Source organism: Ylistrum balloti, unplaced genomic scaffold (assembly GCF_031769215.1).
Source record: "Ylistrum balloti isolate Yb309-2 unplaced genomic scaffold, AGI_CSIRO_Ybal_v1 Utg371114, whole genome shotgun sequence".
NCBI classification, from domain to species: Eukaryota; Metazoa; Mollusca; class Bivalvia; order Pectinida; family Pectinidae; genus Ylistrum; species Ylistrum balloti.
In genome coordinates this window covers 423,916-442,030 of record NW_026782612.1, presented here as the reverse complement: position 1 = coordinate 442,030, position 18,115 = coordinate 423,916, and the positions used below count along the sequence as shown (strand labels likewise).

General features: G+C 34.2%; 1 protein-coding gene across 1 annotated transcript in view; it reads left to right on the top strand.

Moving 5' to 3' along the window:
• Window positions 1-6,218: 6,218 nt before the first annotated feature.
• LOC132560787 (centrosomal protein of 164 kDa-like) overlaps window positions 6,219-18,115 on the top strand; it is a 45,040-nt gene continuing 33,143 nt past the window's right edge. Inside the window, 12 exon segments of the mRNA XM_060225462.1 lie at window positions 6,219-6,285; window positions 7,416-7,527; window positions 8,408-8,529; window positions 9,367-9,420; window positions 9,914-9,990; window positions 10,657-10,797; window positions 14,157-14,285; window positions 14,569-14,640; window positions 15,183-15,251; window positions 15,705-15,791; window positions 16,739-16,878; window positions 17,003-17,050. Of these exon segments, the coding sequence (XP_060081445.1) occupies window positions 6,219-6,285; window positions 7,416-7,527; window positions 8,408-8,529; window positions 9,367-9,420; window positions 9,914-9,990; window positions 10,657-10,797; window positions 14,157-14,285; window positions 14,569-14,640; window positions 15,183-15,251; window positions 15,705-15,791; window positions 16,739-16,878; window positions 17,003-17,050 (1,118 nt within the window).

Here is an 18,115-nt window from a genome sequence, read left to right as displayed (position 1 = left end):
ATCATTTTGTACACCTGACTCTGTTACAGGTAGATATCATTTTGTACACCTGTCTGTTACAGGTAGATATCATTTTGTTCACCGGTCTGTTACAGGTAGATATCATTTTGTACACCTGTCTGTTACAGGTAGATATCATTTTGTACACCCGTCTGTTACAGGTAGATATCATTTTGTACACCTGTCTGTTACAGGTAGATACCATTTTGTACACCTGTCTGTTACAGGTAGATATCATTTTGTATACCAGTCTGTTACAGGTAGATACCATTTAGTACACCTCACTCTGTTACAGGTAGATATCATTTTGTATACCTGTCTGTTACAAGTAGATATCATTTTGTACACCTGACTCTGTTACAGGTAGATATCATTTTGTATACCAGTCTGTTACAGGTAGATACCATTTTGTACACCCGTCTGTTACAGGTAGATATCATTTTGTACACCTGTCTGTTACAGGTAGATACCATTTTGTACACCTGTCTGTTACAGGTAGATATCATTTTGTATACCAGTCTGTTACAAGTAGATATCATTTTGTACACCTGTCTGTTACAAGTAGATATCATTTTGTACACCTGTCTGTTACAAGTAGATATCATTTTGTACACCTGTCTGTTACAGGTAGATACCATTTTGTACACCTGTCTGTTACAGATAAATATCATTTTGTACACCTGACTTTGTTACAGGTAGATATCATTTTGTACACCTGTCTGTTACAGGTAATATCATTTTGTACACTTGACTCTGTTACAGGTAGATATCATTTTGTACACCTCTCTGTTACTAGATATAATTAAACTTAAACTCGTATGTATACCTACAAATTTATATTTTACATGTATTGGACTGAAGTCAAAATCAAGACCATGTGTAGATTTTAAGTGAGGGTAATGCTGCTAAAATCTTTCTTGTATCTTGTTTTTTATGACTAATTCTAACAATCAAACATATATCAATTAGTATTAATATACGTAACAAAAGGTCGATAGGGCCTGTATTGCTCACCTGAATCACCCATCAATGGTATACATGCCTATAGGTTGGGTATTTCAGATATTCCCAAATTACAGCTCATTCACTTTAAACTCCTTTGGGTGGACACGACCAATGTCAGAATCCTCATACAATGACTGGCTTTCTCTTTTGATTTCCATGTGAGAGTATAACTGATTATCAGGTTGGTATCTCAATCGTCAAACAATTTACCCAGAATTATGTCACAGATGTGACAGAGGTGTGCCACACCCAAGGATCAATTCTTACATCACTACTATGTTTATCTCTTGCTCACAAGCAATTCTGTACATGGTTATATATATAACCCAATCTATGTCGACAAAACCATGTTCATCCATAGAGACCTCCTGATTAAGATACATCTAACAGTATGCTAATTAGGGTTAACCAATATCAGGAAATTCCTGCTTGTAGTACATTTCACATTACACATCAACACAGATATGCATCATTTTCGCGCCTTTATTTATTGTGTTTTTCTGTCATTATAATGTCATTCCGTTCAAATGATGATTTTATGTACAACATGTGTACTTCTGGGTCACTGTTAACTATCTTAAGCGTCTCCGAGATTTAGTGATGTCATCAGAATATATCTGGTTGGTGATAATTCGTCGACATAGCGTAGCTAACTTGAAATGGTTCTTCACGGGTCCGAGACTAATGAGCAAAGGATATTTTAAGTACAAACAGAGTAATTTCAATAATAAAAGCGAGGGAAGCGAGCGCTTTACGGTATTGTATGTGATCATTCAAATCCAACAAGCCTATGCTGCTCATACGATCAACTTTAAACGGAAGTGTGGCTGAAACTTTATTACCCACAATACACTTGCCGCATGCAATGATTATAGTCGACTCGTTGCCGAATGGATTAAAATATTTTGACCGACAAAATAACTTTCTAAGCTTTCGTGTGTTAGGGAAATCATAAAAAGTCTTAAAAATTCTAATAAATTTAACAAACATATACGATAGTTGGTTGAAACGCACGTAACCGAAAACTCGTTAAAGAATTACAATTTAAATCATTCAAGATATAGCATGCTTGCTCTCCGATGTACCTGTTTCCTGTTTTAGGTTCGGGAACTTTCGTTACTTTCCGTGAACGAGAAATACATCGTCTCTTACACGGAAGCAGCCGAAAGGTCCGGCGCGAAACCAATCCCGCCCCTAACTTCATTAAAACTGCGATCGTTGGATGTATATGGAAAAGTGTTTGAATGTTTAGAATTTTCCCAGCAAATACCAATATGGTACAGTAATAAGACATCTATTGCTGGCGAGGATCTTTCAGAAAAAGAAAGTTTATGAAATATTGAAATAAAGAATTTCTCATTGCAAATATATTAAAAAAACAACATTTATACTGATTTTCCAAATTACAAGTTCATCTTTATGTTCAGAAGTTTTAAACAAAACTCGATTTACTTAATACCGAATTTAATATGTCTACTATATTATCCTTTACTGAGACATGGCTGGATGAGAATGATATTTCTCATTTCATCTTGCCCGGTTATTCTGACCCATTCTGTCAATGTAGGCCCAATCGGTTTGGTGGGAGTATATCTGTCTATGTTTAAGATTACTGCTAAAAAAAGACGAGATCTAGAATTACCAACCATAGAATGAGTATAACTGGAAATAGTTCTCGGTACAGAGACATTTTACACTGTAAGTTTTATAGGCCTCCAAACTCTCTAGTTATCATGTGGTCTCATATTTCTCAATCTGTCGAATATGCTTTTAACGCTGGTATTATTAATATCGTAAAAACAGGTGATTTTAATGCTAATCTACTCTTGTGACATGATAATCTTTCTTCTCATCTGTATGATATATATTATTTGATCTTGTACAATTAGTAGATTCTCCAACATTCTATACTGAAGTTTTTATCTCGTTAATAGACATAGTCTGCACTAACAACCCTAATATTATTAGCAAATGTATTGTCGGTAAAAGTTTGATCAACCAGCTAGGTACCATTGTCCAGCTTCCTGCTCTTTAATATCACTAAGGCGATGCAGAAAAGTTTCAAGCGCAACATTTAGCTCTTTGATCAATGAAATAATTATTCATTTAGAAACAAATTAAGATTTGTTAGCTGAAATACATTAATTGATGTTGATATATATACTTCAGTTTTAAACTCAGTTACAGATATACTATTTGACATTGCTTGTATTCCAAATAAAACAGTAACTGTTAGATCTCACGAACCAACTTGGATGTCCAATGAAATTCATAGGTTAATTCAGAAACATAAACGTGTTCATAACCAGCCAAACGAACGCCCACTATCACTCACTGAACTGAATTCCGTCAAATTCGTCAAATATCTATTAACACAATTAAACGGGCTAAAGCCAAACATATTCATAACCTCTATGTGTTCCTTAGAATATCTCAGGGTGAAGATGTGGTGGGAAACTGTGTAATGTTGTTGACAGCTGATAGAAACACCACCACACCATCACGTCTTCACAATAACACTGCTACATCAGAGGATTTCGATAAAGCGTCTTTGTTCAAAGTTTTTTTTTCTATTCCCAGTCAGCTGTTGACGATACAAACGCTGTCCTACTAAATACTGATATTGACTTTAATAATATTTTTTTCAAATATCAATATTACTGCTACAGATGTCAGAGATGCTATATTAAATCCTCATTGTTCTAAAGCCATTGGTCCTGATCTCGTAAATCCTCGATTACTTAAAGAATCTGTTGATGTTTTATGTAACCCTCTAAGTTTACTTTGTAACAAATCACTCACATCTAGTGTGATTCCTACAGATTGAAAGATGTCTAATGTAACACCCGTGTACAAAAAAGAAAATTCTATCCAAACTATTTACAGGCCTGCCTCCTTATTATCGATTGTTGATAAACTGATGGAAATATCTATTTTAAAATATGGTTCATTGTAAAGTCCAAAATTTTAGTAAAGAGTACATGCTTATAAATACATTTGTGAACAGCAGAATAGTGTATCCTGTTTGTTTAAACAGTTATTCATATTACATACAGTATGCAAAGATAAAATATAACATATTTCATATAGTTTTATAATTTCCATGACATCAATCTCCTGGCTGTGATCGTCCTATTCCTCCGTTTCTTTCTATTCTTGATTAATTACTTCCCCTCCTTAAGTCACTTTCCAATGTTTTTTCCCATTAAGGTTCTGTAGACTTTGATAAATCTTAGTCTGCTTTTAATTTGATAGATAATCTTTGTGGGTCTATATTTATCTCCGTGGGTCCGAGGACATTAAATCAATGTCCTTACAGAAATGAGATATACTGATAAAAATCCTCATATATATGACAAAGTGTTATTTCTTTATAATAATAACTGCTATTTTTGTTTCTCTGTCACATAAGAATCGCGAGAAACAACCCTATAACAAATTAAAAAAAAAAAAAAAAAAAACCGCACACACACACACGCTACAGGTCTGATCTAAAATACATACATCATTTAATCAAATTAACAATGTAAGGGAGATAACTCCTACATAAATACCTATAAACCTTACAACCACAAAATACGTCACAACACTGCTAATCGTATTTAACGATTAATTTACACAAACTGTCACAAATTGATATTACTTTAAACAATTGATCATTTGATAAATAACATGCCTCATTTATATAATTTCACACAAGAGAGATAATGTGTTTCCTGCATTGCTATAACATGAAAGGTCCTGTTCGGTTAATGTGATGGTATTGATGTTTTGAAACTTTTTGGAAACATTTTTGGAATCTCATATTGGTTGCCTTTATTTTGTATAAATAAAAAAAAAAACATCTATAGAATATAAACTTAATGTATTTTATGACAATTGCAAGAAAAGTAAACTCAGCTTATACTAATCATTCTTGTTGGCCCGGATGTAAGCTTGCGAGGGGTCTTATTGAGGGAGGAAACCGGAGTACCCGTACAAAACCAACGGGTAGGGCAGATGACACATTTTCTTTTCACGTCAGGAATCGAACCTCGGGCGGTAAGGTGAAAAACGATTGTGTTTCCGCTGCACCATCCAACTACCGCCTGATGATGATGCATTCATGTGTAGTAGAGGAAGACAGAGAAGACTACAACACATTAACCAGTACATGTGGATATGTCGGCGTGTGTCTTGTTAAAATTTTGTAAAACTCATGCAAATTTAAATAAAACCAAAACACATGCTTATTGAAGTCATGTATCAGGCGTTCGATTGTGCGTCTTGGTTATCAACTTGCGCTCGCTTTTAGACAGTACCTATTTCATTTTGATAATAATTTTGAAGAAATACATGGATCTACTGTAGTGGCTGATTTTGTTATACAATGCAGAGTTAGATAAAATGTTTCATGAAATTCAACAAATCTCTACTTAATTTTAAAAACGATGCTTATCTGAACAAGCATTTTTGCCTCTTTTGAGAACGTCAGTACAACAACCATGTGGGTATCACGTTTTACGACACAAGGGACGCAACTCTTATAAAAAAAGAAAATAATGATTTCCCCCCATTTTTTCGATCATTTTAAACAACGACGTATTTTTTCGCAGACGTGCATTAAACCAACGATTAAGATAATAGCTTCAAACTACATTGCGACAACATTATGGAATCTTTGTTTAAATGTGCACCATGTCCTTACATTAAATAATAACTAGTCCTCAGGAAGAGGGAAAATTCCCACAATTCCTCACTGTCAAGGAAGCAGTATGGCGTGAAAATAGCAAGATGTTTAAACTTGGTGAAAAATTAAACATGGTTTTAAACTGACGAAACAGGAGAACATGGCGCTTTTGTAATTTGTGCTTCTTCGGAATGTAAGTATATGTCGTAGGGAACCCCTTTTTCTGTGCGATATGTGATATTAAGACGAAAATTGTCGATATTTGTTTATCGGAACGTGTCTGGACAAAAACAATGCTCTGGAGAAATGTCAAAAATGATTCAAGTGTCTTGTTTACATTCTGCATGATTCGATCTACAGCGTATTACATCAGTTCCATTAACAAATATTGTTCTCAGTATACACAAGTCACTTTAAAAACAATTATAAATAGGAAATTATCTTGAGACAAAATAATTTGGCGTGATGCTTTTCATTGCACTTTGCAACAATCAAATGTTTTATTGAAGAAAGTTAAAGAGGACACAGAATGGAGGCGGGAAGGATGATGATCAATGACCAGGTTATCCTGGAGGAGGATTATGACGAGAATTATCAGCCTAGCGAAGATGGTAAGAGCATTGTTGATTATATACTCTTGGAATGATAATGGCTTAAGTTGAATGTCAGTGGTAGAGATCAGTTGGCAGATGGCCCATTAATAATGTATGATTTTTATATTACCATGATATGGGTGTTGTTTTTTATTGTAAGCTACTGATAATGATTATATAACAATCCAATGAGGAAAAGAGTGTTTTAATCAGAATTTGTTAGAAAATATTAAGGTTTTATTCTAATTTTTATAAATTAAATAGAGTGTTGGTCAGAAGCTTATCTTTATGGAACTTATCTTTCTCACCTAAACATGCTTAAGTAGAGAGGAATTAGCAGATTTATATTCCTTCAGTGGAATTTTAACTTCTCATTGCCTCTTTAAGATTGTATTTTGTTTAAACATCCATTCTTTGGTCCTCAACTGCTAACTCTTTAAGATTTCGGCAGGATGAACTGGAAAGTACAACTGATTAAAACTGATGTGATAGAGGTTATTATTTATTTATTTCCCTTAACTTGGATTCTAACCTGGGACATCATTAGTTTTACTGATGCAGCTAAAAAGAATATTCTTTAGTCAAGCGATGTATTGTGGACAGTTTTATACTAGGGCTACCTACTCCCCTACAGAAAATAATTTGTCCCAGTTTTCAGGGGATACAATGATGTTAAACAGGACATGGCAAAATATTATTCTTTGGGTAAATACATGGATGTCAAAGCCAAATGTAGAAGAGGTAATCATCTATTTCAATGCCTCCTTTAGGATTTGAATGCAGAGGTTCTGGTTTACTAGTGTTATGCTCTGTTGATCAAGATAAAGTTAAAGAGATCTATCTAGCCTAGCAGTATATTGCAGCTCATAGTTTACAAGCTCTCACTAAAATGCTTGTCAAGAGTGATGACAACACAAGCAGCTCCTTTATAATTCACCTTGAACTTTTCGATTATGGGACGTTGTGCCTCCACCCCCCTGTGTTAAGCTTTCACAAAGTTAACAACTTATAGATAAAATAGTAATCAGCAGAAAACAATTTTATAAGCAAAAAGGTAAAAAATTCCAACTAGACAATCATTTCTGTGAATTTTTTTAGCTTGAATATGGGTGTATTTAAAAATACAAATTTTCATTCTGGATTTTCAGAGATCATTGAGTATGCACAAATCATCGGTATTGACCCACGTACAGAGCCTCACCTTTTATGGATTGCAAGGGAGGGAATCAATGCTCCCCTGCCAGAACATTGGAGACCATGGTATGTATATCAGTTCTGTCAGTATATTATGGTTGCTTCAAAGTGATATATATCATAGGTGGTCTGGAACACAGCACAGCTGAAGAAGATGTTGTTAAGGATGGTCAGGTGGTGCAGTGGTAACATACTCGCCTTTCACCTAGCTATCAGGGGTTTGAAAAGGCAAGAGATCACCTGCCTGACCATGTGGGTTACTTGGGGTACTCCAGTTTCCTCCCACAATAAGAACCCTCTCACGCTTACATCTGGACCAACAAGAGTGATTAGTATAAGTTTGAAATAACTTGTTTTGCAATTGTAAAATAAATAAAGTTCATATTTTAAAGATAAATTTTATTTATAAGAAATGTTTAAAAAAATCAATACCATCACAATAACCTAACAGGAATGGCATGTTCCTGCGTATAGTGTGCACCCCCTTTTTGACACAGTTTTAGCTTGAAAAAGTTTGCATTATACGCAGAAATTTATGGTAATTATTATGACCTTTCTTGTTATAGCAATGTAGGAAAGCCATCATCTCTCTTGTGTAAAATTATATTGCATGAATTATCAATTAAGAAATTAAAAAAGGTATTTTATTTAACTTCTTCATCGAGCCAAATTTTTTAAAATATTGTATATATAAATTTACTAAGCTAGCATGTAAAAAAAAAAGTATATGGATATACATGAATGGTATCACCGTGGCAACAGTTTATGTATATCAGGATATTAATTTAATAATTGATAGTTGGGTTCTCAGAATATGTGAAAACAAGTTCCAAAATTCATTTTTGAAAGCGAAATTTCATGAAATAAGGTTTTTAGGCCAGGTCTATGTATGTTTGTCGTATTTATTCTTCCATTCATATCATAACTTCCTTTTTTTTTGTTTCAGCCAAGATCCCAATGATGACATCTACTATTTTAACTTCGCCTCAGGGGAAAGCATCTGGGACCATCCATGTGATGAGTTCTATAGAAAAATGGTGGCTGAAGAACGCAAGAAATATATCATGGGTAAGTTAAATTGTTTCAAGTTTGGACACTTAAGCTAGCCAGTCATAGCATAGGATTTATTGCTTATTGTTGTTTTACATCCTGTTAACAGACAGTGTCTTTTAAGGAAGTGCCACAGTGGTATTTTGGGACTCAAATATGTATAACCCCCTCAAGGAAAATATTTACAACCCTGCACCCCCAACAACGTAGTTTGCATGAGGTATACTGAAATCAGGTGCTCTTCCTGTCTATCTGTAGATGCAACAATGTACCAACTACTCCTCCTAAACAACTGAATTGATTGCAACGATACTTGCTGACTATAATCCTTATACATTGTAGATGTGTGTAATCTATATCAGGTTGAGCAAACTTCCCTTCTTGAAAAGGAATTCCCATTTATTTGTTGCAGCGGGGTGTGAGTTGGCCCCTGGATGACTATTCTAGTTGAGTTCTGGACTCCTGTTTTTCGTTTGGGATTTGCCCAAATTTTGAGAAAACATTTTATCTCTTCATGACAGGACTAATCAAAATTTTGGATATTGTACTCTGGACCAGAAAAAATCTACAAAATTACTTGTTGCATTTTTTGTGGCAAGGAAAGCAGGAGTTCCCACAGAAAAATTACTGACCAGTACAAGGCCTGGGGTGGTTGCCAGTACCATAAAACCACCCCATGCTGGCCTCAAACTCATGACCCAGAGGTAGAGGGCTGGTGATAAAGACAATCAGATTACCTTAACCTCTGGGCCACCCCAGTCCCTATAAAAATTAGGAAAGAAATATTTAGCCTGTTTAGGAATCCTCAGGATGCAGATATAATTTTCCATTATAATTGTTTATTTTTATTTACAGGTGGAGGGTCAAGATCAGGGCCTGGAGGTCAAGGACCTGGAGCTGCAACAGTTGGTCAGTTTAAAGTATAAAATGGTTTAACAATTAGATTGACATATCTTGGAATGGTTCTGGATTAAACTTTTATTTCTTTTATTTATAATACAACCTTCAAGTTGAATGTTACCCAGGTAATTCCCTGAAATAATTGTGTTTATATCATTGTTCCTGGACCAGCCTCTTATGAATTACAGATTCTGAATGCTTGTCAATTAGTTGTGTCATATTCAAGTATGATATTGGCTTTGGTTTGGATTAAAATTGTTAAATCTTTTTTATAAATTTGTATGTACAAAGAAGACAATATCTAAACACAAATATCTAAACACATTTTGGTATAAACCATCCGATAATCATAACAAAAAGAATAAAAAGAAAAAGAAAATAGATTTTCCTGTTTTCCATGTTGATAGTACAGTATTGACATTGAGAGGTGTACTAGGATCCATGGTTCCAATATACTGTTTGTATGCTTTGGTTTGGTGAGGTAAAATATCATATTTTTTAGGAGGAAAGAAAGGCAAATTGGGAAAAGAAGATGGAAAGAAGAAAAAAGACAAACAAAACAAACAGTCTACATTAAAAGTAAGTTGATATGTGAAGTTAATGTCTGTCCAAAATAGGATGGACAAAACCCAGCTGTGATAAAATACACATAATACATCTTTTGTTCTGGTTGTTAGGATGTGAAAGTCATCAATATTATACTCTGTGACTCTATTTTGGATAGTTTATGTCCAAAATAGGACGGAAAAAACTCTGCTTTGATAAAATCTATTATTACTGTCGTGATTGTTGAGATACAAAAGTCATCAATATTATGCTCTGTGATGAATTACTTAATTTATATGTAATAATTTAACTTCTTTGCAATGGTATTTAGAATTGATATGAATGACACATGTAAACATGATTTCCCATTAAAATACTGTGTCACAGACGCACATTATGTCATCTGGACTATTCACATAACACCCTGAATGCATAGTACACTATTCATGAAACACTATTCACATCACATCATTCACTTTTCACATAACAATGCTCACATAACAATGTTCACATCACACTTTTCACATAACAATGTTCACATCACACTTTTCACATGTTCACATCACAATTTTCACATAACAATGTTCACATTACACACTTTTCACATAACACTCTTTTCACAAATAATTTGTGATAAATAATGTACAGCATTTCTCATAGCTAATGAACAATCTTGTGTATTGTTTGTATTTATAGCAGCTTGGTCCATTAAAAGCAGAACAGAGCCTGGGTACTCCCTCCCTTCACCGTGGGGGGCCTGGACAAGGGAGTGGACTGGAACCGATGAAGTCTGGAGGATCATTGGGGCCCCTTAGGGGATCTGCTGGCACTAGTCAACCTGTAAGTTGATATAAAATATTCACAATACTGTGTTGTTGTGCTCTGTGATGGATTGTTTGGGTATAGAATTTTTCTGTTTCACATATTTGACAAGTCAACTTTTTTCGTTGATTGACAAATTTATGATATCTTTTTGTTTTGTATCTTTTTTAGTCTTGTAAAACAACAAAGCAGTTTCTTGTTACTTATATGGAAACCAGATGTGTTTTCTGTTTTAAACTTTATTTGTTCTTAATTTATTATTTTTTTCAAACGTTTATAGTTAATCAGACTGATTCTTCAATAATTTAAGGATGAGTGTACCACTTATATGGTTAGGAAATGAATCTCAAAACACAGAAGAGTTCCTCATCTGAACTGTTACTGTGGCCTGTATGTGTAAATATTATAACTATACCTGGGATACCTGGAATAATTGTTTGAGTTTGAATGGAGCTCACTCTAGAAATAGTACCCAGACCTCTAAACATGAGCAGCTGTTACAGTGCTAACTACAATTATATAGATATTTGCCTTTTAAAGTTTAGGAATCCTGCTCTATACTATTCTATGTTTTGAGCTTTTGTAATGTTAACGGCATATTCATAGTCTAAACCTTATATATCATTCACTTGTCAGTATACAGAGCCAAATAAACCCCAACACACCTCAATGTGTTCTGGAATCAATGTTTATAGAAGCACTTCCATCACCATGGACAATGAAATCTCTGTTGTTGAAAATGAGGCTTTTCAAATAGTTGAAGAAATTTATAAATGATGTTCTTGATTTTATCCATGTTTCCAGGTGATTTCTGATCTTCTATTTATCAGAAATACTTAGCAGTAAAACAAAATGTATTTGTTGACCATAGAATGTAAAACCTAGATCATTGGTTGTAAAAAATAGTTAAAAACTTTATCTCATTACATAACTTTATATCCTGTCAAATCCTGTAAAACTTGTCAGGAAACTTTATGAATCACCAGTTATTTTCAATCTTGGTTCTTAATAATGATAATTGAAACAGTACACTCATCCTGAAGGCAAGCATTAGTGATAGGAAATATTTTAAAGGGCAACAACTCTGTTTATTTCTCTTGATGGTAAAAAGGGAGGTAACAATTGAGCTGTGGTTTATGTTGTAGGGCTCTCCAGTGAGTATTCTGTCCGACTAGGTTGTAGTGATTTTACTGCTGTGATATATTTATTTAAATCTTGCCCATCATACTAAAATCATTGCCAAATTTAGAATTCCAATTCATTGCTTTGTCATATCATCTTTCGGATTAAGGTTGACATGTAGTCATGAGAAATTCTTAACATTTTATGTCCGGTTTATGAATATTTATACTTAGAATCAACAATAATTTACACTTCCATTTTTTGAAAGGTATTTTTTTCTATAAAATACTTAATTTTCTTTTTTTAAAATCATATGGGAAAGGAAGGTGTTCTAGATATCAGTATGAAACATATTCAGTGTCTTGACTGCTTGTTCTGAGTGTTTTGTACAGTGATGTGAGAGTGTTTTGAAAGCGCTTTATTCAGGAACCTCATTTACAATCAATCATTTGTAAGAAATGGCAAAATTAAGAAACTTTCAAATCTCATTTGAACAAAGAAAATCCTTATATGATTGTTTTACTTAGTTTTGTTCTTGGTGCAAAGTGAACTAAATATATTCTGAATTTAATGACTGAATTGATCCACAACTACTGAGTTTGCAGTGAATCTGTAGAAATGTAAAAATATTGAATTAGAAAATGAAATATTTTGAAAAATTTCTTAATAAGCAATTTATGCTATAAAATGTTTCAGTTCCTAATTGTAAGACTGCAAAGATACTGTTAAAAAAAGAAATACAAAAGTCGAAACATATCAGATTGAGGTTCTGTGGTATCACCTGTGATGTTTTTCTATGTATGCTTCATTTTTGCAGTTGTGTGTGAACAGGTGTAAGGGAGTTGAGTTCGCTCTCTTCTTTCAGATTTATTTTTTTTATTGCTAAAAATGTTACTCACGAATCTCTGCACCATGTAATTGTTCACAGTGTAATTAAGTAAACACTTTGTAACAATCACTCTGGATGGCATGTGAGGAGCTTCTGTATTTCCTTCAGTGAGGTATCCACCAGCAGAGAAGAGAAACCCTGCTTCAAAAATAATGTCCCTGCTGTTCACAGGGTAGTACATTATTTTAAGTTTGAAATGTGATAGAATATGACCACAGCTGAAAGTGTGTATGTTCAAGATGCTACATAGGTACTTTTGAATAATCTTGCTGAAACAGAATTTTTAATAGAATTTTATGTCATCTCTCAGTGAAAAATAGTTACAGCTGAATGTCTTCTGATAGAGTGTTTAGAGTTTTCTCTATTTACCAGGACATACACCTGTATTATTTGTACTCTTGCTAGAATTCATGGATTCATCTCCGTAGCAGTAATTCATCAAGTATCATTCTAATTGTATGTAGGGGTATCAGGGGGTGGGGGTGGGGGCATTTTTGTACCTTTATTTTTGAGCTACCCAGTATAAGAGTGTAAAGTGATGTCATGATTTTACCCAACAGATTGATGTTGTGGTAGTGTTCTTACAAAAACAGTCTTCACCTGTTGATACTTTGAATATAATTTTTTCAAATTTTTTTTTTATCATTTTGTATGAAATACTGTATATAAATAACAAGTTCTGTTAAACATCATTTAAATGGAATGAAATTAGTTTTAGTCGCAGGCTTTCGTGGACAGTTGTGACTGTTGGTACGCTTTAGAACACAATGGCCGGCAGTTGTAGAAGCATTGATAATGAAGGGGAAAAAATGCAACTTCACAATTATTAATGCATTTTTGTAAGGCGCTATATGAAATAAGAAAATAACTAGTATTACAGTTTAGACAAGATACTCAGTAGTTCTTCATTTTAATGCATGGCAAATATTTCTTGCTCTCAAAAAGTTGTCAAAACTTGGAGATTGTGCATGACATACCTGATTGTATTTGTAATATACTATAGTCATTTTAAATGGAGAAGTGTAAGTCTGATTTGATTTTCTCTCGAAGTCTTTTTGTATTATTTTCATTTGTTAGTAAATTATCCAGTCATGTCTAACTTATAGTGAAACAGACGTTTTATAAGAAAATGTTTGATACTCATTGTTGGAGAAAGATTTTTGTATAAGTTCTTTTTAATATGTTTTTACATATAGAGTAAGTTAAAGGGATTGAAGGGAAGTGATTCAAACTCTAATGGTGATTTGATCCATTATTATTGAATTTTACTCGAGACTTGTTACTGAGGAATGTATTTGAGTGTTATGCTGTTCTTTATATGAAAATATTAAAGAAAAATGAATTACATGATTTTTTTTTGTTATAGATGCGGTCAAGTATGAACACAACAACAGGGTCTTTCAAGTCTGGTCAAGCCGTAAACTTAAGCAAGAGTGGAAATTTGACGAGTAGCATGAGTATCCCCATCTACTCTGTAGAATTTGAGGATGAGGAAGTGAGTATACAATGTACTCCACTATAAACATCAACATCCAGATTATCAAAATGCCTAAAAACGTTAATTTTCAGATTTAAAATTTTTTGAAAATTAAGCAAAACACAACTTAAGTATTTTTTTAAAAGTATTATGTGTAGTAAGCTATATGAGTCCATTTCATCTTCCATTTAAAAAAAAGAAATTTTGATGTTTGTTTTGACTTGGCAGAATGATTTCCCAGTAAGTAAGATGTTATAGATAACCTTTAATTGTCGTTATTAATGGAATTTTCCACTTACAGGCTGATCATGAGCGACCTGGACGTCACAGTGTGGAACTTGAGGTTCACGATGTCGCTGGCCTAGGGTATGAGGTAGGTGAACTTGTTTCACTCTGTATGAGAAGTATAGTACCATCTCATCAGAGAATTCTAATTGATTTTTTTAAAATGTTTTCACGACAGAATTTCAATTGATCCAGTAATTAAATAAAACACGATTTGGTTTTGAGTCTGCTCCTGAAAGAAATGATAAATTGAGAAATTTTATGTGCATGGTAATCGCATAGGTGTCTGATTATTATATCTGTTAAAGAGAGAACGTATGAGTACTGAAACTTTCCCAATTGGTGATTTCTTAGGAAGAATGAATTTCTCGGGCAGATTTTGCCGAGTTTTTTAGCTTTTCTAAAAGGGATTCCTTATCATATTTTTCTAAGACAGAAATAAATTTATCAGGTGTTTGTATTCACAATAGACTATTATGAAAATCCTTCATTTTAAAACATATTTTAAGCGGTATGTGAAATAGCATAGATGATTAAATAATTCTTAGTTTGAAACAAGGTGATTACACCATTAATCAGATCGTTGGAGAAGTAAATTATGAAATTAAAAATATATTTTGTCTTTGATAGGACTCAGACAGTGACAAGATTGGTCACAAGGAATCTGACAGTGATAGCGAGGATTATGGCAAAGACATTGTGAGTACTGACCAGTTATTTAAGCTACCGGTGAAACAGATGTGTGTTTACTGAGGTCATTAAAAATATCAGTACTCCTGGAAAGGATTAGGTCATATACATTTCATGAGGGCTATTCCAGTAAAACGTCTTCATGACCCCAGAATTCGAAAATAAATCACCTCAATTCATAGTTAAACTGCCTGCCTATTACTTCTTTGCAGATGGTCAATTAAATTGTATGGGTGGTACCCTAAACAAAACCTGAAATCTGGGTGTAGGATAGATGTTCTACAGGAATGACTGTTACTTATTTTTTTCAACAACATGTAAACTATTTTCCACATTTCTTCAACCAATATTTTCCTTTGAGAAAGATGTTTTTTTTTTTAATACAAAGTTTTATTGACTTTACAAAGCTTTTTTGTGTTTGTTTTTATTTATCTTTAATTTAAATATAAACTTTTTTATTAGGACTTTGGTATTGACAACAACTTATCAGAGAGAATAATGAACCTGGGAACTGAGAATTTGGACCCTGTCCGAGGCTCGCTGGAAAAGGTGAGTGTAAAAATGTTTCAACAACTTGTTTTGAACTTGCATTTTCTTATTAACTGTTACATCTGCAGAAAGCACAATCTGAGGAAAATAACATAAAGGGAAAAAATTGAAACGTCTATAATGATTAGAGTTTCCAACTTCAAGTTCTCATGTATAAAGTGAAAGATAATGTTTTATTAGGTGATATGTCTGCCGGTTTTGCCTTTTATGTCGGACTTCTTCAGGTTGGTCAGGTTGGTCCTTAAGAAGCCTGACATAAAAGGCGAAACATGCTGGCAAATAAAAGATTGAAGAACCTACCTCTAGGCTGTTGAAATAGATCCTTCTTTCTAATCAATCCCCTGCATACCCTCGGGTGTCCGGGTGAAAGGCGTAGGACCCATTGATTCACTACCTATATAGAAGCAGTGACGTTGGCTGTACTTTCTGATATTTTCATGTAATTCAATTATATATATATTCTACACTTGAATATTATATTGAATGTATCGTCTTTCAGAAATTGATTTTTAAATAGGAAACTATCCATACTGATCCAGATTAATTAAATATGAAGTGATCCAAGCATTGTCGTGAGTTGAGTATCATATAATACAGTCAACATCAGTTGTTTGGCAGAGGGGCCATGATAGTTTAGTTGATTAGTGTGTTGGTCTACGTTTTCTCATATGAAGGTCTGAGGTGCATATTTCATCGCTTCCTACCCGTGGTAGTTTACGTTTCTCAGGAAGCTGAAAAATGGACTAGTTTCTACTGACAAGATTGTGTCTTTGAGTAAGACACTTTGTCCTAATTGCTTCAGATTGAAATAAGCACCAGTTTCTACAAAGAGACCCTGACGCAAAATGACCTTAGCTGTTCTAGATGATAAACCCAGCCAACAAAAAGGCTAGTTGACATAATGAATTCAATAGAGACGATGACTTTGTATTGTATTATGTTAACAGTTACAAGACTTTGACCCTACAATGTCAGCGTTGTCCACGGCGAGGGGAGATTCACCGGGGGGTAACATCAGCCCCCTTGATCGACCTGCACCAGACGACAGGAAGAAAAGGGCGGAGGTTGCTGCTTCGGCTGCTGAAAGGTAAATCTTTTTATTGAAATTGAATCTGTGGAGTATGAGGCTATCAAAGAGAGTGACTTGTTCTGGAGAGTATCTAAGGCTATGAAAGGGAGAGACACACTCTGTAGAGTATGGGACTGTAGAGGAAAGAGATGCATTATATAGAGTATGAGGCTATTAAAGAGAGTGACTTGTTTTGTAGAGTACGAAACTGGTAAAGAGAAAGACACATCCTGTGGAGTATGACATGTTTGAAGGATGAGACACATTCTGTAGGTTTTGAGGCTATTGAAGGGAGAGACACATTCTGTAGGTTTTGAGGCTATTGAAGGGAGAGACACGTTTTGTAGGGTATGAGGCTATTGAAGGGAGAGAAACATTCTGTAGGGTATGAGGCTATTGAAGGGAGAGACACCTTTTGTAGGGTATGAGGCTATTGAAGGGAGAGAAACATTCTGTAGGTTTTGAGGCTATTGAAGGGAAAGACACATTCTGTAGGGTATGAGGCTATTGAAGGGAGAGTCTATTGAAGGGAGAGAAACATTCTGTAGGGTATGAGGCTATTGAAGGGAGAGACACATTCTGTAGGGTATGAGGCTTTTGAAGGGAGAGACACATTCTGTAGGGTATAAGGCTATTGAAGAGAGAGACACATTCTGTAAGGTATGAGGCTATTGAAGAGAGAGACACATTATGTAGGGTATGAGGCTATTGAAGGGAGAGACACATTCTGTAGGGTATAAGGCTATTGAAGAGAGAGACACATTCTGTAAGGTATGAGGCTATTGAAGAGAGAGACACATTCTGTAAGGTCTGAGGCTATTGAAGAGAGAGAAACATTCTGTAGGGTATGAGGCTATTGAAGGGAGAGACACATTCTATAGGGTGAGACTTGACTAGTATTATTTTCTATTACAGTCCTGGAAGATCTAGGTAAGCTTGTTAGTTGAGCTAGTTTTACGGAGTATGTCGGTTATAGTGACTTATTTCTGAAGGGTCCTCTATTATAACACATTAGCTAAACCATCAAGGTCTTGTCAAAAATGAACAAATCGACAACAAAATCTGTAAATGAGATTCGTTTTCATTTAGAATTCAGACATTCATTTATGATAAATAAAATGAAATAAAAAAATATGTGTTAAATATGTATAATGAACTTTAATATAAGGGTAGGTAGTGTGAAGACATTCACTGGATCATGAACGCCTTTGATAGTTAACAGGGTTTTCTGTGACCCTCAAAACCTTTATCTTGA